Source organism: Macroventuria anomochaeta (genome assembly GCF_010093625.1).
Source record: "Macroventuria anomochaeta strain CBS 525.71 unplaced genomic scaffold BU25scaffold_7, whole genome shotgun sequence".
NCBI lineage: Eukaryota > Fungi > Ascomycota > Dothideomycetes > Pleosporales > Didymellaceae > Macroventuria > Macroventuria anomochaeta.
In genome coordinates, this window is record NW_022985368.1 from 529295 (window position 1) to 555569 (window position 26275).

Here is a 26275-nt window from a genome sequence, read left to right on the forward strand (position 1 = left end):
AACAGCCGCTTATTGGGCTCTCTGCACTTCAACACAGTGAGATAGAGAGGCTCAATAAGACCCATATCTAAGGTGAAAAGATGATGTTGATCCTCTCTTACAAGCGTTTTGGCATGACTTAAGAGAACATGGAAGGAGGTGTCGAAAGTGTCGAATGCTGTTTCTCGTGGTTCCGGGCAAAAGCTAGATAGCCTTATAACTAGAATCAAGTAGTGAATGTGTAGGATCAGACACTCTTTCGATATTTGAGGATCCATCGAGTCATTCATGTATCTTGGGTGCATGGCAGTATCCAATGCTGGTTGGAAGAGCTGAAACCAACACTGCAGATCCGCCAAGACAGCATCTCTTGTATGTTGATGCTTCGCCTGGAAGTCCCGTCCGCTCATGTAGCGGGAGCGGCCTTCGGCTTCATCGTACCTCATAGCCTGTAGGCCGCGAAACTTTAAACATAAGAACTTGGTACGAACGGCTTGGAATGCTCGCCTCTCTGGCAATCTGCCTTTTGTGACGTCGCATTCGGCCCGAACAGAAATGTCCCCGAAGCTTGAAGTCGATATCGTAGGGCTTAAAGACCCAACGAAAGAGAGTGCGCCAACCTCCAATCTCAGATAGAGTACCCTTATCGACTCTAATACTGTCAAGTCCTTATCGTTCGGGCCTGAAGCCATCGCAGGTGCTGAAAGAAGACACAAAGCCCCTTTAAGATGTGTCAATGCGGCCGGGCCATTTCCTCGGAGCAATTCGTAGCTGATGATGAGCGACAAGGAAAAGAGCGTTTCGATTTGCTGTTCAATATCCATATCATTGTTCAGGGAATCCTGAATGCCTCTCAATGATTTGCCGTAGTGGTTGAGCGAATATAAGATATTCGTGTGGTCGACATCTCGCATACGATGATTACGAGCGAAGGCCTCCAGCTGTACTGAAAGTGCGAGTAGAGCATGCTGAATGGTTCGTTGTGATAGGTTCCTTCGTGTTACTTCGTGGACCAGGTTTTGGTCTAGGTGACTGAAAAGAGCACCCGATAGATGGTGAAAGCTGGCAATTCGATGCCCGTTTGACTCGCTCGCCAACTGCAAGCCTGGTAATGACGGAAGAGATTGCCAAGTACGGTCAATACCCGCTCTCGCGACTTCATGTACAATTCGGAAGGGGTCAACGTAGCCTTGGCAAGTTCTCTTAGATGAAGCACAATTGCCGCAAACGGGTCTTTGTTCATCACACTTCTTGCGCCGATGCTTGCACGTTAGGCAGCCACTACGCGTGCGTGTCGTGCAGTTTCGAATTCTCTTCATTAAGTCTGACCGAAAATGTTGAGCGTAAAGGTATCCGTAACGGGGAGAGTGTGAAGCGAAAGCGAGGCAAAGGCGGAGAAGGAGGGGGAGGTCGAGATGTACTCATGTTTACACATCGGGGCTTTCAGACCTGCGAAAGAACGCTAAGTAAGTGCAGCGTAAACCGCTCCGTTTTGAGCTTAGCCCTAGATACACGTGTTTATTTTGCCATTGCCGAATATACGCCGTGCGATATGATTGGCTGAGAAGAAGGCTTCCCATCAATGAGCTGACGAACAGTGTATAATATGTACGAGCGGAGTTCGGAAGTTTGTGCTAAGATGGGAAGAACAGACATGATCTGTCCTTGTTATGATTATTCAAAAAGGCCGCAGGCTGTCCAGATTTTATGCAGAATCAATCTCATCCACTCCAACCCCAAACAACTTCACTGCGATGAAGCTGGTTTATACTAAAAAATGCAAAGCGGGAAGCCTCTTCGCTTCAGGAATTCTCTTTCTAGTTGCCATAGCTATCATTTGCTGGCAAGCTGTACGTATTTCTAGTTTCAAGAAAGGCAACTCTGACACGATTATTATAGTCTTACTCCTACCGTCCGGGTCCAAAGTACTATTACAGCCATTTCAGCGGCCTACAATTTGCGTGCGCACTGGCTTTCGACGCACTGCAAGTACTGAGGCTTGTTAGCCAGCCCTATAACCGGGATCTCTATCTTTCTCGTACACGCCTACTTCAGATCTTTACCAACACATATTGGATCGTTCTTAGTGTATCTGCATTTGCTTGCGCCATAGGCTACGGCCTGACTCCCAAACCTGATGCCACAGCTATCCAGGTACTGATATTTCTCAATAGTGCTGTGGCATTGATGAAGGTTATCATTGATCGAATTTCGCTCAAGGGAACGGGCACGCAAGCCATGCCACTTCCAGATTCGAAGCGATTCTCACAGTCTAGGAGATGGTTTCTTGCTGTCAGTCGCAATTCCAATCGCCTGTTTAAATTCATGCGCTTCGCGTTGTCTATACTATTCATCGTCGGAGCTGTACAACTAGCAATGCAATACCGCTTCAAGAACCCGTAAGTTATTGAACACTCGTGAACACAAACAACCTCCCAGCTGACGATCATATAGAGGCACTATATCTAGAGTGGATCTTGCTTCTGGTGCGTCTCTGTCAATCAACTACTATTGTACCACTGTGCCTCCCACAAATTCGTCATCACTATCAACGATCTGGTTCGAATCAGATGGAGCCCATGGCATCACCGACTTCATTGGCGTACAGACAATCTTAGCGGATTTACACGGTCGCAATAGCTGCTCGTATGATTCGCCAAATTTCGGTTTCTCCTCACGCCTTCCATCTTCTGAACCTACAGACCTCACGACCGTATTCAATCCACTTGTCCATGCCATTCAGCGCGAGAATGAAACCAAAATACTGGTCGGTTGGGGCGGAGGAGGAGAGAATGTTTTGCGGCATGCCAAGCAGAACCCTAGTACCACAAGAGGAGTGGTATTGCTTGACGTATCTCCGAATGGGATCGAGTGGCTGGATCAGAAGAGGACGCAAAATCTGACCATGGAAGAAACAGTAACACTGGCGAAGTTAGATCTAGAAGGAAGGGCCAGTTTGACACAAACAATTCTTGGTGTGGGTTTACCATGGTGAGTCGAGAAGCTCCTAACACTACTCTGATTTCTCACCTAAATGGCTAAATCAATTCTAGGGGCTTACTACCAGTCTTCATTCCAGCTAATGCTACCGGGTACTTTGACAAAAGTCTTTACCCTCGGCACCACGCTCAATCTCTGAAGGAGGATCTATGGGCAATGCAGTACTACTCTATTCGGAGCATGCTACCTGATCCATTCTCTCCTATTCTGGAGAGTCTTTCGGTCCCAGAAGGTCTTCCGGTCTACATGGTTGCATCGTACGTTGCTGGCACAGATGACGCAAGCAGTGCCTTCTACCGAGATGAGAAGGTACGACTTGGGCGTACAGTCGCAGGAGGAGATCTTGAAAAACCTGTAACGTGGTGTACAGACAGTGACTGCGGCTTGTCATTTCCTGTCACAAAGCCTTCGTGGACTGCATCTAAACTGATAGATTTAGGGGTTTGAGCGACTTGGCACATAGACTTTAATCTAGGTAGTAAGAGGTGGATTCTATAGTATTGGGGTTTTCTTCTTATATGCAGATGCGATAGAGGGAAAGTTGTAGCAATGTAGTATAAGAGAAGGCAAACATATCGAGCTATCTGTAGCGTGACTACCCAACCATGTCGCAAACTGTCACAGCTGCAACCCGTGGGAGAGTGTAATAGTGGGCTGTGTAACAGACTGATCCGTCGACTGAGTCGTATCATCCTGTATCGGTTCATCGTGAAAGCTATGATATAACTTGCTTTCGATCTGAGCTGCCAGCAGAGCGGGCCGGCCGACAGTGTCAGGAAGTTCTGTGGCTGGCTAGCCACGGAGTCCCTGTTTATCGATCCATATCCTTGTAGTCTGCTCCTGATCCCGAAGGGCTCAGGAAGAACTACCCGCTCTACACCAGTATTCATGGCATATGGGAAGGTCGGAGTCTAGTAGTCAGCGGCGCGACGAGCGGAGCATTGTCTTACTTCCGCCTCGAAATAAGTGGATATGCTGGAGGTGTGTGGGCCAAGCATTCGACGGGCGGTTCAATAACTGGCAAACCACAGCAGGCAGTTTGACTATGTCTATCATAACCAATTTGCGATAATCTTCAACTGCAACTGTAAGCAAGCTGCGGTTCCTCTTTCTGGCAATATACCTGTTTTGTTCAGAGTTTGGAGACATCGACCAACTCCCTTGAGGCGGTGATGATCAATAGTTCCCACAAGGGTGTAAATAGATAGCCATATAGATGAAAATGAAGTAATGGCCGATGTCTCTTGCTAGACAGTCTATCCCGCTGTCTTTGCAACATATTAGTAGCGGGGCCGCATCTCATATGCGGACTTCGCTTTGGCTATCTCGTCCTTCCTGGTCAGACATTAGCAATCCACGCTTCGTGTTCGTCCCAGAACGTCACGCGTTTTCTTAGTACGCTCTGTCCAGCTCTCGATGGGCAGTCCTGGGTATCGTGTTCCTGCCCACAGTAGCCACATGCTGTTGCTGCCTTGCACTAGGTTCCTATGTGGCCGTATCTTTCGCACTTGAAGCACTGCTTCACTTGATACTGTCGGATCCAGGACACGGCCGTATGCGCCACACGCTGGACCAACCCTATTCTATCGATTGAGAGCTATTGAGGGGTTGAGAATATGTACAGTGAAGGCGGGAGAGCTAACCCAAATGAGCTGGCCAATCGGAGCAGCGGACCGCTGGCGAACAAACCCTCATCTCGCTGCGATCTCTGTTGCTACACCGTCAGACTGCATAGAAGCATGCAACAGCTACAACGGCAATGCGCCAGCCAATAGGCCGTGTCTTGAGGCTAGCGTTGTGCCCAGGTGGTGGAATCAGACGCAAGCTATGGCGGCCAAGAATGCACCGTTCAACTGCTTCCTCATGGGCGAAAACACGAAAATCGAACCGAACAAACTGGGCTTCGAGATCGTGGTGCTGTGTTAAAGGATGCGTGTAATGACCTCGTAGGTGGTTGAACACTGCAAAGGAAAAGTTGCGGTGTCTATGTCGAGTGGGGAGTGAGGATGGTGCTTATCGCAGGGAATCCATAGTAAATATCCATGGGCTTCAGCCTCTTTGTTACTAGTTTCGTTGCTAGAGATCGCTTGTATATCAGTTCTCACCTTCTTCAGATCAGGGTCCATAGCAAGACCTAGTGGATTGAGGGGGTTGAGCGGCGTCTATATTAAAAGCATCGTCGTGCTAGAATTTGAATGAATTGATAATGAAAATACTGGGGATGATGCCCTCGAGGGACTTGTTTGCCAACAACTAGATCTGATCCCAATACGCGAACAAAACTCTCGCTCAATTTTCGTGAACAGTAGAAGATGGAGATGAAAGGGCGAAGATGCTCACAACCCTTGCCATCCCATCTCGCTAGGGCCAAACACGCGTCACTGCGGACCTCCGACATGTCTGGACACCTCACCTTTCCTCCCGCGCCAACCCTCGCAATGCCAGTTGCTCCCTTACACCACTGAGAATGCCTGCTCGATCGCCCAGGCGCAACACCAATGACCTGCTTAACCAGCCCGGCTTCATAGGGGCAGCTGCCCGCTTTTGGCAGGTCCGTGTCCACTCATCGCGCACCCTTACAATCATTGACAGACATCCAGCGCTCCTACGCCTCCGACTATGTCGGCCTCGCGCTCCTAATCAGTGGGTACATCTTCGTATGCCCCTCTCTCCACCCTTCTCCGAGTACGGCTTACTAACAACCCAGCTCCAGATCCAATTCCTCGCCGAGCCCTTCCACCGCATGTTCTACCTGTCCGACCTACGTATCGCCTACCCACACGCCCTCTACGAACGCGTAAACGTAACCTGGCTCTTCATATACGCCGGCGCCCTCCCCCTCACCACCCTAATCCTCTGGGCGCTCATCACACGCCTGGAGACACACAAAGTGCACGTCACGCTGCTGGGCTGGCTGGTCAGCATGATCCTCACTTTATTCCTAACAGACGTGATCAAGAACGCCGTCGGGCGCCCGCGACCGGATTTAATCGCGCGGTGCAAGCCAGAGCCAGGGACGCCGGGGGATGTGCTGGTTACGTGGGAGGTGTGCACGGAGACGAATCATCACGTGCTGCATGATGGGTGGCGCAGTTTTCCGTCAGGGCATAGCAGTTTCTCGTTCAGCGGGCTGGGCTATTTGAGTTTGTTCATTGCGGGACAGTGTCACGTTTACAGGCCACGGGCGGATCTGGCGAGGGTGTTGCTTGCGCTTGCGCCGCTGTTGGGGGCGGCGCTGATTGCGATAAGCAGGTGTGAGGATTACAGACACGATGTTTATGATGTGAGCGTGGGCTCGTTGCTGGGCATGTCGGTGGCACACTACACCTATAGGAGGTATTATCCAGCGTTGAGAAGCAGGGACTGTGCTACGCCGTACCCGAACCCGGCAGATGAGAAGGGTTTTGGCAAGATCAAGGACGAGGAGAGCATCAGGGGTGCGCAGGAATTCGAGCTGGATGACTTCGATGAGGAGGATGAGGAAAGGGGGAGTAGGCCTTTGAACGGGCGGAGATGAAGAATGACACCAGTTCGATACTGTTCAACCCAATGGCTCGGAACTAATCACAATAATATGCATATGCTTGTGTTCGTCACGTCATTACAGTCTATGTATTACTCCGACACCCGCTCCCGCTGAAAATGCTACATCGCTCACACCAAGTCAGTTGGTCAATCTGCATGCCAGCTCTTTCTCCCTGTGATCCACTTGAAGCTAGCACACCACCCTTCCGCCTCTCCTCGCTCTGACCTCTCTACCCAATTCGCAACCTCTTGTTGCGCACGCGCGATATCCGCCCTGACCTCTTCAGCGCTCCATATCCGCTCTCTATCACCATACTTGGTTAGCAGTCGTAGTAAGCTCGCCTCGAAACCTTCCATGACCACTACCAGCATTAGCTTTCCCACACGCTTTTGCTCTTCGTCGCCTGCCCATTGCCCGATAGGAACATTGACGTGCGTAGTCTGAATGTCTGTAAAGCCCGCTTCTTCAAGGTAGGTGGGATGCATGTAGAATAAGCCAAGTGGGCGTCCGGACTTAAAGGACGCCTCCATCATAGAGGCATAGAGTTTTCGTAGAGTCGGTACAGGGAAAGTGGCTGGATCAGATGTGGCGTGATCAATTGGCACTGCTCCCATATCCCAGTCTGCTACCTCGATCCAGCCACCAGGCGACAAGCTCTTGTGTATTTCCGCGTACACTTCCTCCCAATGTGAGAATGAGCCCTTCATATTGCGGAGATGAATGAACTCGTAGGGTTCGCTGAAGTGCCACCCTGGCTCTGGTGGGGGGTTGAGGTTACGAGGGTCGATGACGAGTGATTCAACAGACGTCTCGGGATGTGTGATGGATTCGCTGAACCCGGCTCTCTCTGGCGATTTGGGCGGAGAATGGATAGGTATCCGATGCGTCATGTCGCGATAGAAGTCGAAGTTCGAGATGGAGTTCAGATCCTCTATATGTGCATCTACGCCCCACACATCCAAGTCGTCCAGCTCCCAAGTTACATCTGCGCTGCCCATAGTCGCTTCGGTCGTGTCGAGATCCCACTGTGTCATGTCGATACCGACGACTTCTGCTCGTGGATGCGTCTGTGCCATTGCGACCGCCCAATGACCGGGTCCCGTACCAAGATCGAGGATCCTTCTGGTAGATGGCAAGAGCCTCGTAGTGGTCAAGCGCCCTTGTAGAGCATGTACGAAGATTTGGTGCTGGAAGAACAAACGGTCTTGCTCCTTGAGATTGCTATTGAAAACACACGGGTTGAAATATGTGTCGTTGCCATAGGTGCGGCCATTCTCGTGTACGTATTCGAGATCCTCCGAGGTTACAGTGCGAACAGATCGACTGCGTAGCGTGGTCAGTGGTGTCCTTCGCTACGTCTGAGCATTAGGATAATTTGATGGTTCAGCCGCGGGAAAATTCACTGTAAGTGAGACGCGCGGAACGAACAGAGTAAATAGAGTCAATGTGGTGTACAACTTACACAGATTCGATGGAGGTGGAGCTCCCTGAATCAGCTCGCGGGCGTTTGGATGCGGCCGTGTCATGTCCATCCAGAGTGTCGGGATGTGGCTGTCCCTCTTCCATGGTCCCGGGAAGGAAGCCAATCCAGTCCTCCACCTGTGGATTAAGTGGTGGCGAACGTTGAAGACGTCACAATCCCTGGGCTCCGATTTGTGTTCTCTCTGGAAGTTGTGTTTGTGCAATCTGAGAAGAGGGGCGTCGACCTGAATGTTGCAGGCTCTCGACGATGGCGGCTTGACCGCCTAGCGCATGATCTTGTAGAACTTGCGGAGCCCTACAGCAAAACTCAAGATTAGTCGGAGGGCGAGCCGCTCCGAACTCTGATCCGTACGTAAAATTGCCGAAGGCGTGATTGATCAGCTGTGCACCGAATGACTCTGCTGACCTCCTGAGTACATACTTATGTACCTCAATCTGAATGGACAGCAGCTGCCAGCGAGGAGCATCCATGCCAGCAGCGTACAGCGCGCTAGGCATGCACGACTCTCGGGCGGAGACCGACTCTCGAGACAGGCAGGCGGGCAGACAGACTGAATACCCGATAGCTGCAGCAGGTTAAATTGGGCATTGCATCAAGTTAGCTTGGTTCACGCGTCGTTGTACAAAGCTGGCATGCACTTTGATGATCTTCGGCGTTGCGGCGGACATTGCGAGGATGTGAAGACGGAGGTACATCTCGTATTTGGCCAGCTGTTCGGCGCTGTGTATGCATGCTGGGCCGCCCCGCGGGTTCTCTTAGGCGGAGGGGTACGATGCTGAACCCTTGACCACACTCGGTGTAGTCTGAGTATGGTGCACCATTCCGTCTCCGATGGCTTTTCGTTTAGATATGATGCTGTAAGACCAGCCAGATGTTTGGTGAGCCTTGGCTGCTAGAAGTGAGGCATTTGGCTGCATGTTCCCTTCCAGAACATGACGGACTGCGGGAGGAGAAGCAGTAGCCCGAAGTCAAATGGGGTTCAAGATGACCAGAAGAAGCCAGTGATGGAAGTACACAATCGAGCTTAGTAAAGAGCCATGCTCTGTGGGATTTGAAGGGCTCAGCGGATAATGAATCGTAGGCTCGTTGTCGCATTCATTTGTCGCATTCGTCTCGAAGCGGTTCGGTGTGGATCCGAACGCGGTGACCTGCTTCGGAGATTATACCGCATACCGTCTCAGTGCTGATCCAACGCAAAGGTCAGGAGGCGCTGCACGGGAGTGATTGGGTCAAGGTGCGCCACCATTCTGTCGCTGGCATCGTTGCCGCTGTCAAAACGGCCGCTGGGACAGGAGGAAGCTGTTCCGACGATGCCGGACCAGCAAGCTGGGTGCGATCATGACTCAAGTGAAGGGGTCAGTTCACAGTGGATCGTTTGTTGTACAAAAGAGTGAGAATTGGCGATGAAGGGTCTGTTGAACCTGTTTAACTGGAAAGGAAACGCTAGGCAAGCGCCAACGTCAGATTTCGAATGGATGAGCTCGGAGGGCAGCAATGCATGGGAGGCACGTCAACATCTCTGTACATGCGTCGGTCAAGTGTTTTGCTTGCGTTTGTGTAACAAGGGCGCACAGTGGCTAACCCATTTGCCTCCGCAGAATGCTCGTACTCACTCACTAATGCATCTTCTCTAACAATTGAGGGGTATCTCCCCAACTTTTGACTCTTGTCTTCGGTCCGAATATTCCTATCTCTACGTTCATGTCCTTGCTCGTGTAACTTAGGCATCGACCTCCTGACCCTCGAACTTGGGCAGACGCGTAGCAACATCTGACCACTGCTCCTTGCCATTGACAAGGTTGGTAATGGCGGTGGTGATCTCATCGAGACCAGCGCGAACCTGCTCTGTCGAATCACGGTCACGCAGTGTAAATGTGTTGTCCTTAACGGACTGGAAGTCAATGGTGATACCAAGAGGGGTACCAAGCTCATCGTTACGCTGCGTGGTGTCAGAATTGTACAAAGTGCAAAAAGGATCGTCAATAGCTTACCGAGTAGCGCTTGCCAATGGAAGCGCCAGAGTCATCGACACGAGTAGAGACGCCAGCTTCTTGCAGCTTGTCGCTCAGTGTCCGTACAAAAGGCTTGAAGTCGCTGTGCGAGCTCAATGGTACGATGAGTGCCTTGGTAGGGGCGACCGTAGGAGGGAAGGACAAGACACCGCGAGCTTCGTCCTGCTCGCGAGTCCAGTAGATGTGTTCGCAAAGGGCGTAGACAATACGGCCAATACCGAATGATGGCTCGATAACGTTGGGTGTGTACTCCCTGACGTTCTCAACTCTTGTGCGCTTCTCAATAGTGATCAACTCCTTGGGAACTTCGACCTTGCCATCGCCGACACCGGGCACATCAATGACGATCTTGCCTTCCTTCTCGAGGTCCAGAGACAGCTTCTCACGCAGGTCTTGTGTAAGAGCCTCAATCGCGTTCTCGACAGTCTTGCCGTCCTTTTTGAACTTAGGACCGAATTTCTTCTTCTCAATGTCGCATACCCACTCCTCAACCTTGAGGGGCTCCTTTCTGGGCTCACGAACGACCAGAGGCGCGCCGGTTTTCTTCATGTGAACGGTCAAATCGTATGCACTACGGTCGGCACAACCAACACACTCGATCCAGCCGTACGAGGTAAGCAGTTCGGCATCCCAGCAGTCTGCGGCGTAGTGGGCCATCTCGTTGGCCATGTGTTGCCTGAAGCGGATCTTTTTGGGGTCGGCACCGATTTTGAGCAGGAACTGCTGGATACGGGCAAGGAAGTAACCAAGGGTCTCGTTGTCTACAAGACCGGTCTTGACAGCCTCGCCAATCTTGGTAGTCTTAACGTTGGTCTTGCCAGAAAGCTGAACCTCGCGGTCGAGGAGCTCAAGCTCGACATCCGCAACCTCCTCGAAGCGAGGGTGCTTCTTGCCACCCTCGGGATCGACAAAGTGCTCGATCTCAGCCATCAAGAACTCCCGTACGCGCAGAAGACCGGACCGTGGGGAGATTTCATTACGGAAGGACTTGCCAATGGAGGCGGAGGCGAAGGGCATTTGCTGCTGGTTGAACTCGAGGAGCTTTGCGAAGTTCAGGAACTGACCTTGAGCGGTCTCGGGGCGCAGGTAGCCGGGCATGTTTGAGGAGGGACCGATCGATGTCTGGAACATGAGGTTGAAGGCGACAGGAGGCTGAAGCTCGCCGTTGGTGGCGGGGTTCTTGATGTCGTACTTCTTCAAGAGCAGACCAAGTTCCTCGCCGTTGTAGTTATCAATCTTGGCCAGAACCTCCTCGTACTCAGTGACGAGCGCGTCGTCCATCTTGACAGCAGCAATGTTCTTGACCTTCTTCTTCTTCTTCTTGGGGTCCTCCTCTTCTGCCTCAACCTTCTCGCCACGCGCCTCCTTGTTGCCCTTCAACCTGGCCTCCAAAACTTCCTCGACAAGGTGGTCTGCGCGGAAGATCTCGCCGGTCTTGGGGTCCTTGCACATCCAGTCGGCGAACTTGTCGACGTGACCAGACGTCTTGAGGACTTCGTGGGGTGTAAGCATGGTGGTGTCAACTGCAACCGGTCAGTGTCGTCCATGGACCATGGTCTCGTGCGCAATACTCTCGAGCATGTTCTCCCTCAGCACAAAGTGTTTTCGCCATACGTCGACAATGTTGTTTGTGAGCGCGGTACCGGGCGGGCCATAGTCGTAGAGGCCAGAGACGCCGCCGTAGATGTCGAAAGCAGGTGTGTAAAAGAGTCGTCGCTGCACTCGTCAATATGACTCGAAGCGGCGCATGGCTTGTGGGACAGAATGCATGCGCATACCTTCATGACAGACTCGAGCGAAGCCCTGTCGAAGGGCTTGCCCTTGAATGTGGTCATATCGCTTGGCATCTTGACCTGCTGCTTTCGCTTGGGGACGACGAACTTGAAGTGGGTAGGTGTGGCAGAGAAGCTGCGGGCGGGCTTGGTGGGATAAACAAGGGAAGGCGGGGTACTAAAAACGGGCCTGCAGTTGCGCAGTGAAGAAGATAGAGTATTAGCGCGCAACAGCCGCGACACGCCCTGCATACACTTGAGACTCTCTCGTTGCAGAGAGAAGCAATTGGTCTAGAGAGCGTCTAGTTCATATATAATACACAGATGAATCATCGCTCGTGACTCTTCGAACTGAGCATGAGTCGCCGGCGGCAATGCAACAAACACGGAGGTGCGGAGAAACCCTCGCCGACAAAAAAGTTCGGCCATGGAGGTTCGCGATCTGCAGTCGGCAACTTTTTGAGCACAACACCCCAACTCTGAGCCACGAAGCTGTAACGGTAAGGCTGTTGTCGCACACATGTGGAAAGAGCTCTGACAAAGTTTCACAGGCGTACAACCACCCAACATGGCGTTCTCCAAGTCCCCAACTACTGCTACAGGCTTCAAGCCCAAGAACAAGCTCCGCCGACAAGCCGCACATCTCTCCATAAAGAAGGCCAGAGAAGCAGAAAAGCGTGATCTTCGACATCGCCGTAAACGAGAGGAAACCAAGGATGCCTCGCTGCGCGAAGAACGTCTCAAGAACAACGTTCCCCAGACTATCGATAACAAGCGAGTATGGGACGAGCCAGTAGGAGACGATGAGGATGTCCTGGGTTGGGCGGTAGATGTGGAGCGACTGGCGAAGAAGAGGAAACTCGACCAGGAAGCAGCTGAGAAGGATGAAGAGGAGGGTGTATTAGCCAAGCTCAAGAAGAGAGACCAAGAGCCAGATGCAGACGAGGACGAGGACGACGAGGACGACGAGGATGCAGACTCCATGCTGGACTCTGACAACGAAGACGCCTTCTCCAGCGACGACTCCGAAATCACCAAGCCCTCCAACAAGCGCGCCGCATCCCCCGACCCCTCAATAGCAACCACAACCGCCACAAACATGGAGCTCTCCCCCGAATTCCTCAAACAGAAATTCCCCCAACTCTTCGACCCCCAACCTGAACCCAAGATCCTCGTCACCACATCCATAAACTCCTCCCTGCACAAAGAAGCCGACACCCTGACCTCCTTCTTCCCCAACAGCACCTATATCCGACGCACCGCACACGCCCACGCACACAAATACTCGATACGCGAGATCTCGCAATTCGCCGCGGCGCGCGACTACACCGCCGTCGTTGTGCTTATGCAAGCCGAGCACGAGAAGAAGCCCGACGGACTGGATATCGTGCACTTGCCTAACGGACCGCACTTTCATTTCAGCGTGACGAATTGGGTGGATGGGAAGAAGCTGCCTCGACACGCGAATGACACAGGGCACTACCCAGAACTCATATTGAATAACTTCAAGACACCGCTGGGTATCCTGACGGCGCACTTGTTCAAGGGCTTGTTTCCTGCGGCCCCGGAACTGGAGGGGAGACAGGTCTTAACGCTGCATAATCAGCGCGATTATATCTTTGTGAGGAGACATCGGTATGTGTTCCGCGATAAGCGGGAGACGGAGAAGCCGATTCTGGGGAATGATGGGAAGCCGCTTAAGGGGGTTGAGGATGTGAAGGTGGGTATGCAGGAGATTGGGTAAGTCTGCATTCCTGAAAGTGGATGTTGGACCATTGCTGACGTGACGACAGGCCTCGCATGACCCTCAAGCTCCGAAGGATAGATCGCGGGATCCAGTTCAAGAGTGGCCAGGAATGGCAGTGGAAGGGCCGTATGGAGAAGCAAAGGACGCGCTTCAACATGTAGAAGAACCGTGTCTGGTCTCAAGACTTGCACCAATCTGAAAGATGCCGAAGACTCGAGGAATTGGCTCAAGGCCGTAGTGCTATTACGCAAGGGATCGTGATGGCCTAAACTAAATATGCAAGACCCACACGCTGCTCACCCACAACATCCTCACTGACCCAGCCAACCTGTTTCCAACGCCTTGAGTAATGGAGTAATGTCAAAACGCCAAAAACAATGCATGCTTGAACAGTAATCGGGGCTACTCCTAAATCCCAGAAAAAACGATCAGTGGGACATCGGCCTGCGCTGACGATCTGGCTTGCGTCTTTCTCGAGATCCACGCATAGGTGTGACACCACCGCTCGAGGGCTGCATCGACTGACTTTCCGCAATGGATGGCCAAGGGTTAGGAGGCGGAGGGACGAGCTGCCGCCGAATTTGAGGTAGAGGCCACGGAGCACCGGACGGCCGCAGTGGAGGTGGGGTCGCCCGTGGAGGAGGGTATATCCATGGGGGTGGAGGGAATGGGGGAGGGACCGGAGGAAACGGCATTTGAGGAAATGGTACTATACAATGGTTCAGTATGGAGCTCAGGCATAATGCAACTATTTGTTACCGCCATAGCCTCCATAGTTGCCACCTGGAGTCATATGGCCTGTAGGTCCTGGTGTTGTTGCAAGACCAGCTGGATGGTTTGTTGGTGTGCTGGGTCCATCACCGTGTCTTGCGTTGCCAGGATGGAACATCATGCCACCGTTAAGACCTTGGAAACCAGTGAGGCTTTGCTGCCCTTGTGCAGCAAGGACGGCGGCTTGTGCCGTCGCGCTGGCTGGTGGTCCAACACCTGTCAGTCCCCACATCTGCCCGTTCATCTCGTCAAGGATCAATCCATCGAAGATCTTCTTCTTCAGCTCCCAGAAGACAGTACCGGTGAGCCAGGCATCGGAGCCTGCGGTGTGCGAGTTGCCAATGCGTTGACAACCCAGCTCGTCAGCGAGATCCTGAAGACCTGATTTCGTGCCCAAGTTGTTCAAAATGTTGGTCGCATTGGCGCCTATTATGCCGCGGCGGACGAGGTTATTCGCATGTCGCCAGAGGTATTTGACATCGAGAAGGCGAGGGAAGAAGATCTCGACGAGCTTGCGGTATGAGTCCTCGTCCTCAGGTAGTGGCTTGGAGCTGAGCATCTTGACCAAATATGCAAAGTCGTAGCCAGAGTGGAAAGATATCCAGTTGACGTCTTCTGAGAGCGTCATGCCAGATGTTATCAGGAGTGAACCGAACTCTTGAGGGTCAATGCCTTGTGTTGCGTGCTTCTCAAAGTCGGCGCCGGACTTCTTCAGCATCTGAATAGACTCCTCGTTATACATGTCGTCTTCGAGGGAGAACTGGAAGTTGAAGCTCCATGTGCACGGGCACATGACTATGTTGTTTGCATATCGCTGTAACGACTTGGGCTGGTACTGTAGTGTGGACGAGTCGAGCTGTGCGGGAGGAATCTCGCCTTGTATCGAGAATAGTGTGACGCCGAGCTGGATGATCTTGAGGAGGTCGACGTTGCAGCGCACTGTTTGGTAGTGGTATGAAGCTTTCGAGTTGAAGTCGCCGATAGGTCGTGCGACAACACCGGGGAACTCTGTGTCCTAGTAAAAGTGTGAGCGTCATCATGACCAGAGAATCGCAGAACAAAAGGGAGTACCAAGCCCATGGCCCAAAACTCCCTGAAGCCGTTGATAGTGCACTTCAACCACGTATGTCAGACATACGCCGCGCACAATGAAATACAGAACTGAATCGTACGAAAAGGTGTACTAACCATGCTGATGTATGGGTATTGATCGATCAAGGAGCGCAGCAGATCCATCTCTTGGTGCAGGTTCGACCGCCAGACGTCTCGTATCCGCTGCCCAGCAAGGCCTTTGGCGCCATCCTGGCCGCGTACTGCGTCCTGCTGCAGTTGAGCACCGTGAGCGAAGCGCATACGTGCCTCGTGCCCGTCCAGACCTGTCCCTCCACTGACCCCACCTAAACCAGCTGCTGCTCCTAACCCAGCACCACCGAGGCCACCAGTAATACCAGCGTTGTTCGATTGGAAACTATGTTGATTTTGACCGAAAAGGTTGATGTTGTGGGCCTGGTTAACTCCGCCGAAGCTGGGGTGTGGCATGTTCTGTTGTTGCTGGTGCTGCTGTTGCAGTTGGGGTTGTTGGTGTATCGGCGCGGAGAGGTGAGCGAATGGATTGGAGAGGTTGTGGCCGGGAAAGCGGCCGCCGTTGCGTGCCATTGTGCGATATGGAAGGTGCTACCGCTGGGTAGCTCGTGTGCGATACTGTTGCAGGGCTATAGGCATGCGGTAGCCGGGATGGAAGATGCAGATGACCTTGGATTTATAGTCGCACCGACCAGGTGCGCTTGTCCAGTAGGCAGCGCGAGTCGTAGATATTTGATCGTGGTCGGCAAATCGAAAGGTGTTGGAATGCGGAGGGTATGATGCAGATGAAAGCGAGTGCGGGAGTGGTGGCCGCACCTGCAGTCCGAGCTCTGCGCCAAGACATGGAGTTGAGCAACCGCGACATCAAGCAGCTCCACGACGACAGTCTTCAGATCTACGCTGCGTCTCAATATCCCACACAATGAGGCCCTCATAGTGAGTGCTGCATATGCAACGTCCCAATTGGCACATCAGTCAGCCTGTGCGCTCGTTACTAACTGATGCAGCTCCATTATGGCAAAGCCCAACATCACCGGCTTCGACCCGCAGAAGTTCGCTGCCGCTGCGAAGAACGGCACAAAGGGCGACCCATGGGCACGATAGTACGCTTCTCAATTGCTTCATTGCGCTCCCAAATAGCAAACTTACAATTGCACAGCGAGCAATGGCGATACACAGGTCCCTTCTCCAGGTGGAACCGCTTCAAGGGCTCATTCCCCGGCCTCGGCATCGCGACAGTCGCATTCGCCGGATACCTCGTTGCTGAGCAGCTTTTCTTCAAGGAAGAGCACGGGCACCACAGCGCGGACGGCCACTAAGCGGGGTAGCTGCGCGGGTAGATAGGCATGAAAAGAGGAGAGAGAGGAGGATATGCAAGACCTGGGCGTACCGGTTGACTCAGTTTCCCTCGCTGTGAGGACTGTAAATATGGAATACCACACAGCACGATCAAAGCAAGTCTCGTTTGTCAGCGCACTTGGGCTTCATGTGATTCGCTGGATTGTCTGAGGCCTACTTTACCTGGAAAGCGTGGGCCTTGAGGGCCTGCTGAGCTTTTATCTTGGAGTATGGGGAGTTTGCACGCCTGAACTGACCACTAGAAAGCGTCGCTGACTGGTTATGATATTTGAACAGCTTAGTTTGAGCATGGTATGCGAGATGGGACCGAATGCTCCGACATGATTGCGGTGGGTGATACGAGGGTATTGCGAACAACGCCGGACGAATTCCTACGCTAAGGTCAGGTTCTATTCGTGTAAGCCAAAAATTTGTGTCAACTCTTGCCAATATCAACTTTGAGAGAAGTGGTACCCAAGCCCAAGGTATTGTCACCTCAGCAATCTCAGTATTGTTCTAGGACGCTGGGTTAGCATATCAGTGGACAGCCTGGCAGGTGCGAACAACGCTGGTGGGTTTTCCCGAGAGCAAGCTGGACAGATGCATGGGGACAGATGTGTGCAGAGATCTTGCTAATGAGTACTCCAGGTTGCAGATCGTTGACTTCACAACATGCAATGCTCCCTACAGCCCAACAGTAGCTTAAAAGAGTATGCTGAATGACGTTGTAGATTCAATATTTGTACTAGGATGGTCGTACCAAGTCTCAATACACTATTGGAATTGCGCAGATGTCTGCGCTTCTCAGAGTGCCTCTTAGCATCTCACAAAAGAGCAGACAGGCAGAGGACTCATGCTTCGATCATACCAACGGCGCCCAGGTACAAGCTTGGCTTCGAGCAAGACGACTGTTGAAAGCAAGCGAGAATGTTGCATCTTGCATGCATATGATATTCAGATGTCAAATGAGCGTGACGGTGGGTAGTTACTGGTAGTGAGGATATGAATTAGCACACTTCCATTTGCAGATTGATCCTTTGTCGGCATTGCAAGTCCTGTGACCTAAAAACAATATGGTGTATGACACTCTTGGGATCAATCAAATGTTCGTGTTGAGTTGAAAGCGTGTTTGCTTGAGCCACATCTGCAAATGGTACGTTCACTTGAAAACAAAACACTTTGGCTCAGCACAGTCCGGTGCCTGCAGCGCCTGCGTGTGGTTACTCGCCTCAGGAAACTCTTCCACGACAGTCTCCACCAACATAATCACAAGAGCGCGCTTGTCTGCGTCGGCTCTCCACAATCTAGCAGCGGCTCAACCGTGCCTCACTTACATCTCGTAAACATCGTAGTTCTCCGTTCCTGCCTTTCTAGACCCTCAAACCCACCCCAATCTGCCCGACCAGATCCTCAGTACTAGAGATAACTTCGCCACACCAAACCCATGCAAACCCGTGCAAACATCCACTTCAACTCACCACCCCACAGCGACCTGTCATCTTTGTGATCCATCTTGCATTTTTACCTGCAGCAACGGCCTGTAGCCTTGTTGGCGGCTAGTGATCCTCAGTAAGAGGATCGGAATCCTTGTCCACCGGCCCGAATGCCAGCCCGTCAACGTGCTCGAACCGTACAAGAACCCGTGGTGAGATGGTGCGCGTGCCGTGAGCCGCGATGCCTTGTGAACTTCCTGTTGAGGTAAGGCAGATGTTGCCGATCTGCAAGGCTGATGAGATTGGAACATGGGATGGGCTGAGTGACATGAGGCGATTGAGGTTGTGGAGATGAGATTGGAGAGATGGGAAGGTGGATTGATTCAAGGCTTTGAGGTTAGAGGGGATAAGCTGTGGTGAGAAATGCAGAAATGTTTGCGATTGAACTCGAACTTGCGGGACTCAAATTGAAGTGTGACTAGTTGTACTGGATAGTAATAGCAACTATGTGAAGGCGTAATGACAGTACGGTCATGTGCCCTTGAGATGAAATTGACGTGTGAAATTTTAATAGCCTTGCAAGCTGAACGCATATGCTCAATGTGCCAGATGCTCACCCCGAAGATAGGTACCCTACGAACTCACAAGAAAACCGTGACATGAACCCCCCAAAGTGGCTTCTACGTCAATGGACGTTCATCAGGGTCTGTTCCCGCGTCGAATTTTGGTTGTGATAAGACCCTGGAGAGGCCCCTGGTCGGTTGTAGTCCCAACTGACTCATGGACAATGGTTCCTTCGAGATTTATGGGTCATTACCAAACGAAGTGTCAACTGAAGGTATTGATTAACGATTAAACTCCCAAAAACCCAAATTGCAAGGTCACGAGAACTTTGATGCTTCCTGCGTAAGTTGACTCCACTGCGTTCCAAAGTCTGCTGCTGCAGAACTCGATAAATAGCTGCAGCGGACGGGTCTCCGATCAGTATGCATGTAGGTAAAGTTCGAAGTACATAGAGTGTATCGCTTGGATGGCAAAGTGCTGGTGTATGGATGATGGTGAACAATGTGGTGTTCAGCTCCCGCGGATATGGAGCCTCGGTTCAAGATTGTAGAGTTTAGCTCCCGTGCTCGTTCGCGGTCTCGTTCGCTCGGTTTGAACCATCGAAACTCTGATTTCCGAAATAACGGCTGTCGGTAGTTCGTTATGCTCCTACCCTCGTTGGGACCAATCGTGCGTAGTCGGAGTATAGGAGCTCAGTTGCGCGATCTCCACAATCTGGAAAGATCGAATTCGATACCTTCAAGCGTGCAAGCGTACCATTGAATCAACAGAAACAGCCGCATGCTAGACAGATCGTCAGGTATGACTTTAGTTGTGGAGAATCTGCAGAGCCCTTCTCAACCACTTGAAAGAGGCGGGAAGCGCGTCCGTTGACAGCCAAGATGGGAGAACGGCCACTCCTTAAGTGAGAACTGGCTTGATCAGCTCATTTTGCATGCTGCTCGAAGGCTAGGATGTCCTTGAAACGTTCGCGCAAGCGGTCTGTGGCCCGCGAAGCTACATCTTACCTGCGTGAACGGCCGATATAGCCAAAGTCAATCTGTCTTCGTGCTTAGCCTGAAGCTATCAGATTGGCTAACTTCGAACATTGAAGATTTGAGAACGCAATGAAGGCCTTGCCAAGATCGTCACAATTGCCACAGTGCAGCTTAATAGATGCCAAAGTGGACGGAGACCTGGTGGCGTAAGGCTGGCCATGACTGTGGGGAACGAACGGAGAAGAGCGTCCATAAACTTTAAGATGTTGACTTCAAAATAATATCAAGGAGAGGCAGAGAAAGACTAAGCTGCATACTCGCGCAGTGAAGTCTAAAGCTGACTGCTGCATTTGGCATTTGGCTCATCAACATGCAGGACCTGGCATGCGAGTGGGTTCGAGCAGAGCTCGCGCGCCACGAGGGCATATGTAGCTACAGCCTCGTGGAGCTGGAGATGACCTGTGCTGTTAGTCCATGTCTGTAGTATGGACGCAAGTCAAAGTCCCAAAGGTTCTCGTCTATGCTCGTTGACTGTATTGGGGCAGCATTGAGTTCTGGCAAGTGAGGGCGGGGCAGCGTGAAGTGCAGCCCCAAAGCCTGGCATATCGGGCTACGGTTTAGGCACATTTGGCATCCAGAGTCCAGAAGGGAATATGCAGGTACAACCGACAAAATTGTTACACCAGCGGTAGGCGCACCGTTCGGAGAGTTGAACGAAGTCAGGCACCAAAATACGAGTGCGGTGGAATGCTTCGACTGTAGCCCAGAAGTAAGCACAGCGTCCCAGAGGTCGCTAGGGTGCATGGCCTTGTCGTACTCGTGTTCACGGCATGGCGAGGAGGGCGGCATGGAGCTGAGCTGAGTCCGAAGCAATTGGACACAGCAGAGTTTTTTCGATGCAGCCGGTCCGCATCAGTGTACGCAAGCACATGGATTGCCATGCACGTTAGGGAGCAGAAAACTGTTCCCACGAGTGTGGGTTGAGGTCTTTTTTTGGTACTGGAGGGCCCGTTGAGGAGGCTGCCGTATAGTAGCGCGTTCGTTTTGTGAGTAGACGTCATCCGAGAACCAGAAATGCACCGCCAACATTGGCTGATGCAGCCCGCAGATGGGATGGACAAGACGTGGGGCTCCAGCAGAAGTGGATGTACGGAGAAAGTCGTGCCGATGCAGTCAGCGCCCTCGCTGCAGGAACCAGGGGAGAACCTATTGTAATCGTCATCTTTGCGGTTGCCGAGTATTGCGTTCGTGTACCTGCAGAAGAGCGAGGCGACAAAAAGTAGAGCTCCTGCTTGATGATCAATATTCGACGTCATTACTGTGCCATTCCCTTGTGGTTCTGCAGCAGTTCCGACCGCCGGGCTTACTCCTCGCACACAAAGATCAATTGGCGAATCAGCACACGTCAACGCTAGATCTATTGTCGGCCGGTCTCCATGCGTCCTTTGACCTTCAGCCCTCTGGACCAGGCTCGCGGAAGAGCCCTGCTGAGTGGAGAGTGTCTCGTGCTCACTTGTTCACAAACACTTGGATGATCGTGAAAGCCATCGATACGAGGCAACTGTGCAAAATGACCCTTCGATTGCCCTTCGTTGCAGTGCAGAGACGCCTGGATACACAGATGAGCTGTTATCAGCACTGTACTACGTTGGTTCGTTTCACTGAACGCCTCACCCGACAAAGTCATGTTGGTGTGCTTGTTCGGCACTGTTGCGGATGTATCAACCTGCGCACGATACTTTCCCCTGAGCAAGTCCTGAAAGTCAGAGGCCTCATCTACGCTCCAACAATGAGAAGGACTGGCGAGCTCACCGCAACATAAGCGCGCATCCCACAATAGACACAACCAGCTACTTGTCGTTGTTACACGGCGGCTGACGAAAGTCCCTACAGCTTCGACCGCGTGCCACGGCATGGGCTCAGGGGGGCTTGACTGCAACGTCAACAGTCCTCGTGAGCATGGCGAGTTCAGAATGCATCCTCGCTGTGCTCCCAGTGCTGCGCTTCTGTATCTGCCTGTCAGTTTGTCGGCAAGTGAGCCCGAGATTGGCAGGCCGTGATGATCCAACGGCTCTGACAGTGGCGGCTTGGTTGACGCTTTGAAACATGTTTGAAAGCCATCCAGCGTTTGAGGCCGCACGTCAGGCCCATGGTCCTTATGAAGCCTAACAACGACTGTTCACAACTCGATCGGTCCACAACGTAGATTGAGATGTGTGAGCAAGGCGGGGCAGCACTGCTCAATCGACACGTCGTCGCCGACCATAGGGCCCTCTTCGGTTGTTTCATCTCTCATCCGTGATGTGAAGATCGTTGTGGCTGGACCGGTACCCTACGCCCGAAGAAGAAACCCCCTCAACGCGTGCTATCTGATCGTCACGGCATTTCTGTTCTGTCTTGCGAGTATGGACGAGCTTTGAAGACATGGGAAGACATTGTGCACATCATTGTCTCTTATGGAGGCCTTACCTAGGTGCCTACGGTCTTCAAGCTCACTTTGGTCAAAGGGACGGAGCTGGCCTCGAGACGGCATTCTGCTGCGAGGCTGCGGGCTGATGCATGAAGCGCGTTCATCAGGCCGACCCTGGCCTACATCAAGGTCCCCTGCAGGTACGTGCACCCAAATGAAAATGCGAACCCGGCCAAGCTAGACACACGCAACAAAAAACACCAACAAAACAACACGATGTTCGCCGCACGCACTTTCGCTGGAGCGTTGCATTTGCCGACCTCTCTGTTCCACGCGCTGTGAGATCGACGCTGCAAAGGGGCAGGTGCACAGCATCAATAGCTCGCTCTGTTCACTTCAGGGTCATTGACGAGAACCCTGCTATCGAATCCTTTGCGGTTGCACAACAACATCGGCCGGCATTGACCAGATTGATGCTCAGTGTCTCTGTTAAGCGGGCCTCGCGGTGGTCCCAGCGGGCTTGCTGCAGCGCTATTTACCCGTTTATTCACAACGCAAGCCAATCATCACCACCAAATTTCTCCCCTGCAATGCTATGTTGCGTCCCAGCCGACCTGTCGGGCTGCAGGCTCTCCGGTCTAATGCTCAGTGGCTTGCGGAACGGTGAGCTCTAGGTTCCCCCGTCTTCGTCACCCCTGCATTCGTTGCTCCCAGCCACTAACAGCTGTCTAGATGCCGCTTTTACGCAGTTCACATCCATGACCTTTTTGCGTGCAGCATCCCCTGTCCCTGCTTGTTCTGAATGTCACTAAGCACCTCGGCGCAGCGCACTGAGCACTATCCATCGTTCTCCACATGCTCTCCGCTGTTGTGTACGCCCGCTATGTACTTACATACTCAGGCCATCCCTACCTTTGCTAGTGGTTCACCGGCCCCAAAAGCCTCATGCGCAGTGCCAATATTGGAGGAATTTACATTGACTTCCAGTCCGCCCCTTGGTACCTACTACGAGGAATACCACGTTATCACTCCGATCTGTACCAGGTCTTTTGGGCCTCATACATTCCTTACACGACCCTACTCCAACACTTACAGTCAAACAACAAGTCGATCTCACCATAGCAGCGTACCCTTGTCTTAAAACTTGGATTACAAGCGATATCCCCCTTGAGCTGTACCTCTTCGCCAGTGCATCGTCTGAAGGTCTGTGATCAGGTCCTCGTGCTGCTCATTGCTTCCTTTGGTGGTGGACTCAACTATCTTAAGAGGTGCGCATATACTGCTTTCGAGTTCACTGCTTCCAACTACGGCTTGCTTGCCAATCCTTCCAGTTCTTGTTTACACACATCATTCGTATTGTCTTTTCCTCCTATTATACCTAGTCTCTATTCTTGCAAGCTTCATCCTCGATGGCTGTTGGCATAGACCATTAATACGTCGACCAGACCATCAATCCGTATACGTGCCTCCCCTATTTCCAGCCGGCATTCCGTTCGCGAAAGGTCTCCCCGGATTCTGTGGTTCCTTCATGGTCCGCTGATATTGGCACCATCACCGACCGTTTGTGGGGTCTTGCTCGTACAAGTCCAGCATTGCTCGACTATTAATGGACCGTTGTCGGGCTTTATCCTAATTTCTAAGCGATGTTTGCGTTCCATAAGAACGAGACCCTCTCGCGCTCCAGACAATCGTCTGTTGACTCACCTTTAGCAGAGTGTCCAAGTCTGACATCAGTCCCCGACTCGATAACAGCATCGCAATGCTTAGACTCGGTTCACACTGAAGGCATGCATTCGCCAGAACGGCGTCGAAGAGCTGCGTCAAGCAAACGAAGTTCCGTCTTCAACATGCGCTCGAGAAGTAACACCGCTACTTCTACAGCTTCTTCGATCATATCATCTGGTCATGCGGACATGGCTGCATACGACCACGTCTCTCCTGGTTCCCCACCTGCACTTCGTCATGTTGGCAGCCACAGCCGTCTTGACCACGGCGGCCCAAGGAGGTCAATGTTTCGTGGAAAGATGGGTAAAAGGTTGAGCGAATCAATTGGAAGTGGCGTAGAATTCGACGACTACCAGGAGGCAGATGCTGGGAGGAAACGAGCATCGTTCCTGCGAAAACGAAAGGGCACTAATGAGTCTGAGATGTTACGTGAGTATCACAACACCGCTTTGTAGATCAAGCACTAATTTGTTATGTAGAACACGAGCTCAAGAACCGCATCTCGAGTCCTTTCGACTTCCAGCACCTGACACATGCCGACCGATGTCAGGTAGCAGCGCTAGAACAAACCCCCGGATCCGTGTTGGTTGCTGGGTGGGCCGAACGTGCTGCACAAATGTCTGCTTCGGGAACACAAGGAGCTGTCAGCTCTCGCAACATATCGACCGAGAACTTGACGACATTCGAGCCAGGCTCGGCTACGATCGTTGGTCCTAAGTCACCGTCCCAAAGCCCAATTCTAAGAAACTGGCAACAATCAGAATCTTATACTGGCTCATCACCATCTCGACCAGGGCTTCGACTGACCCGGTCCGTGGAAAGCTTCTCGCAACCCGGTGTAAATCTTCGTGCCCACCAACACTCATCCTCCGTCATTGCATCCACAAGAACCTCGTCCCTCTTACCAACATCATCCGTTCATAACATACCTGAGGAAGGGCCATTGAAACAGATTTCAGCCGTATCACCGGCCGCTCGTTCAAAGAGACATTCAGGAATATGGGATGCATTCACCCTGTCAGCTACAGCGCCAACGGATCAGCTTCCAGGAATAGATGAAGACTCCATGCTCGTCGGCAACGCTGTTACAACACCGGACGACTCTGCAATTCAGGCTATGACGCCACCGTTCAGCCCCAGTCTCGAGGATGTTGCAGAAGAGCCAGAGCGTTTCGTCAGCCCCAGACCTGCGCCCCAACCGCCACGGCTGAGAACTCCAACATCTCCCAAGTCACCCTTCTTGGAGTCATTCTCTTTTAACAGCCAGCGCTCACCAGGTGTAAGGACTCGACCGAGGGGCAATTCACGCGCTTCACCAAAGTCTTCCAATTTGAGAAACTTGACTGCTCGGCCTAGCTCACAGACGTCAGAGACTCTAGGCTCGCCCAGCTTGGTACGTGAGAGCCCTATCCCAAGACCAACGGTGACCCGTCGCAAGTCGAACACTTGGCGTGCTATTGAAGAGTCATGGGAAGAGGACGTCGACTATATCTATGAGCACGCCCTGGAAGCTGATTGCGACAACGACTGGGACTGTGTGTCTGAGGATGAGAGTTTCGCTGATCGACACCATGCCCTGACACGAGCAGTTAATAAGGAAAGGCTTCTGGTGCGGCAGGCCTCCGAGCCGGTGCATCCTTCTACCAGCAGTAAGCCGACATTCCAATTGCAACTGCCATTTCCCTCGTTGCACCTGCCTCCGAGCAACGACAGCGTTCCAGACTTAGGTTCCACATCTGCGGCATCAGCTTCTACAGCAGGAACGGGATTGCAAACACCTTTCCATGAGTCCGAAGGATTTATTTTGAGCCCATCGCTTCTGCTTCCTCAGGTCTATAAGGAAGCAGCAGAGACCTCGTATGAAGATATCCTGAAGGAGTATGATGGTTCTGACTGCCACTTTTCTATCATGGACCTAGATGAAAGCGCCACGAGCTCAACCCGCAGCAGTCGCGCCCGCTTCAGCCGCCGAAGTTCGTATGACAGCAGCCTGATGTCGTCTGCCCAAAGCTCCGGTCTATGGAGCTCCCCAGTCCGACGCTCGGCAAGCTCTGCTGGAAGTCTTCCAGAGCTTGTCCACTCACGTCACACTCGACAGAACTTTAGTCTTGTCGTCGACAAGCTCTCAGAGCAGGTCGCATCACTAGAGGCATTCGGCAGTGACAATGAGGAGGATGACGATGTCACCCCTCCAGGACCATCGCGTCTCTCAGCAGACCAAACCTTCTTCACCCCAGCGCAAGACCTGTCTGATAACCAGAGCTACCAGCGCAACAAGCACTCTCATAAGCAGGCCCTGTCAGACGGCGCAGCTCAGCTGCTCACCTCGGCCGGAAATGCGAAGCCTCGCAGCCGAGCGGCGACCATCAGCTACAACAACGGGGAGGAATTTTTGCATCTCTTCCCCACACCACCCTCGTTTTCTCCTCGCATTACCAACTAGCACAACTCCCCT

At 52.3% G+C, this 26275-nt stretch overlaps 8 protein-coding genes across 8 annotated transcripts; 5 read left to right on the top strand and 3 right to left on the bottom strand.

The window, feature by feature from the left end:
• Positions 1–1716: 1716 nt before the first annotated feature.
• Positions 1717–4052, top strand: BU25DRAFT_484495 (uncharacterized protein). Its single transcript, XM_033711200.1, has 5 exons — positions 1717–1829; positions 1879–2378; positions 2434–2970; positions 3033–3288; positions 3813–4052. The coding sequence occupies exons 1-5, from the start codon at positions 1734–1736 to the stop codon at positions 4020–4022; spliced, it is 1599 nt and encodes a 532-aa protein (XP_033564610.1). The 5' UTR covers positions 1717–1733; the 3' UTR covers positions 4023–4052.
• A 1334-nt stretch (positions 4053–5386) lies between these two features.
• Positions 5387–6547, top strand: BU25DRAFT_408358 (PAP2-domain-containing protein). Its single transcript, XM_033705797.1, has 3 exons — positions 5387–5530; positions 5580–5636; positions 5693–6547. The coding sequence occupies exons 1-3, from the start codon at positions 5447–5449 to the stop codon at positions 6494–6496; spliced, it is 945 nt and encodes a 314-aa protein (XP_033564611.1). The 5' UTR covers positions 5387–5446; the 3' UTR covers positions 6497–6547.
• Positions 6548–6573: 26 nt separating this feature from the next.
• BU25DRAFT_257570 (uncharacterized protein) lies at positions 6574–8451 on the bottom strand. The gene is made up of 2 exons (XM_033701685.1): positions 7968–8451; positions 6574–7828 (listed from the first exon to the last, which is right to left on the bottom strand). The coding sequence occupies exons 1-2, from the start codon at positions 8069–8071 to the stop codon at positions 6652–6654; spliced, it is 1281 nt and encodes a 426-aa protein (XP_033564612.1). The 5' UTR covers positions 8072–8451; the 3' UTR covers positions 6574–6651.
• A 1257-nt stretch (positions 8452–9708) lies between these two features.
• BU25DRAFT_335633 (glycyl-tRNA synthetase-like protein) lies at positions 9709–11847 on the bottom strand (the record flags this gene model as incomplete). The annotated part of the gene is made up of 4 exons (XM_033702591.1): positions 9709–9927; positions 9980–11523; positions 11572–11716; positions 11779–11847. The coding sequence occupies 4 exons, from the start codon at positions 11845–11847 to the stop codon at positions 9709–9711; spliced, it is 1977 nt and encodes a 658-aa protein (XP_033564613.1).
• A 380-nt stretch (positions 11848–12227) lies between these two features.
• BU25DRAFT_257616 (ribosome production factor 1) lies at positions 12228–13892 on the top strand. The gene is made up of 2 exons (XM_033701686.1): positions 12228–12272; positions 12324–13892. Exon 2 carries the CDS (start codon positions 12341–12343, stop codon positions 13514–13516), a length of 1176 nt encoding a protein of 391 aa, XP_033564614.1. The 5' UTR covers positions 12228–12272; positions 12324–12340; the 3' UTR covers positions 13517–13892.
• A 375-nt stretch (positions 13893–14267) lies between these two features.
• Positions 14268–16140, bottom strand: BU25DRAFT_387613 (CAF1-domain-containing protein; the record flags this gene model as incomplete). The annotated part of the gene is made up of 2 exons (XM_033704442.1): positions 15479–16140; positions 14268–15305 (listed from the first exon to the last, which is right to left on the bottom strand). Exons 1-2 carry the CDS (start codon positions 15944–15946, stop codon positions 14268–14270), a joined length of 1506 nt encoding a protein of 501 aa, XP_033564615.1. The 5' UTR covers positions 15947–16140.
• A 113-nt stretch (positions 16141–16253) lies between these two features.
• Positions 16254–16832, top strand: BU25DRAFT_408365 (uncharacterized protein). The gene is made up of 3 exons (XM_033705798.1): positions 16254–16309; positions 16381–16476; positions 16533–16832. The coding sequence occupies exons 2-3, from the start codon at positions 16388–16390 to the stop codon at positions 16690–16692; spliced, it is 249 nt and encodes an 82-aa protein (XP_033564616.1). The 5' UTR covers positions 16254–16309; positions 16381–16387; the 3' UTR covers positions 16693–16832.
• Positions 16833–23942: 7110 nt separating this feature from the next.
• BU25DRAFT_456161 (uncharacterized protein) lies at positions 23943–26263 on the top strand (the record flags this gene model as incomplete). Its single annotated transcript, XM_033709996.1, has 2 exons — positions 23943–24249; positions 24300–26263. The coding sequence occupies 2 exons, from the start codon at positions 23943–23945 to the stop codon at positions 26261–26263; spliced, it is 2271 nt and encodes a 756-aa protein (XP_033564617.1).
• Positions 26264–26275: the final 12 nt, after the last annotated feature.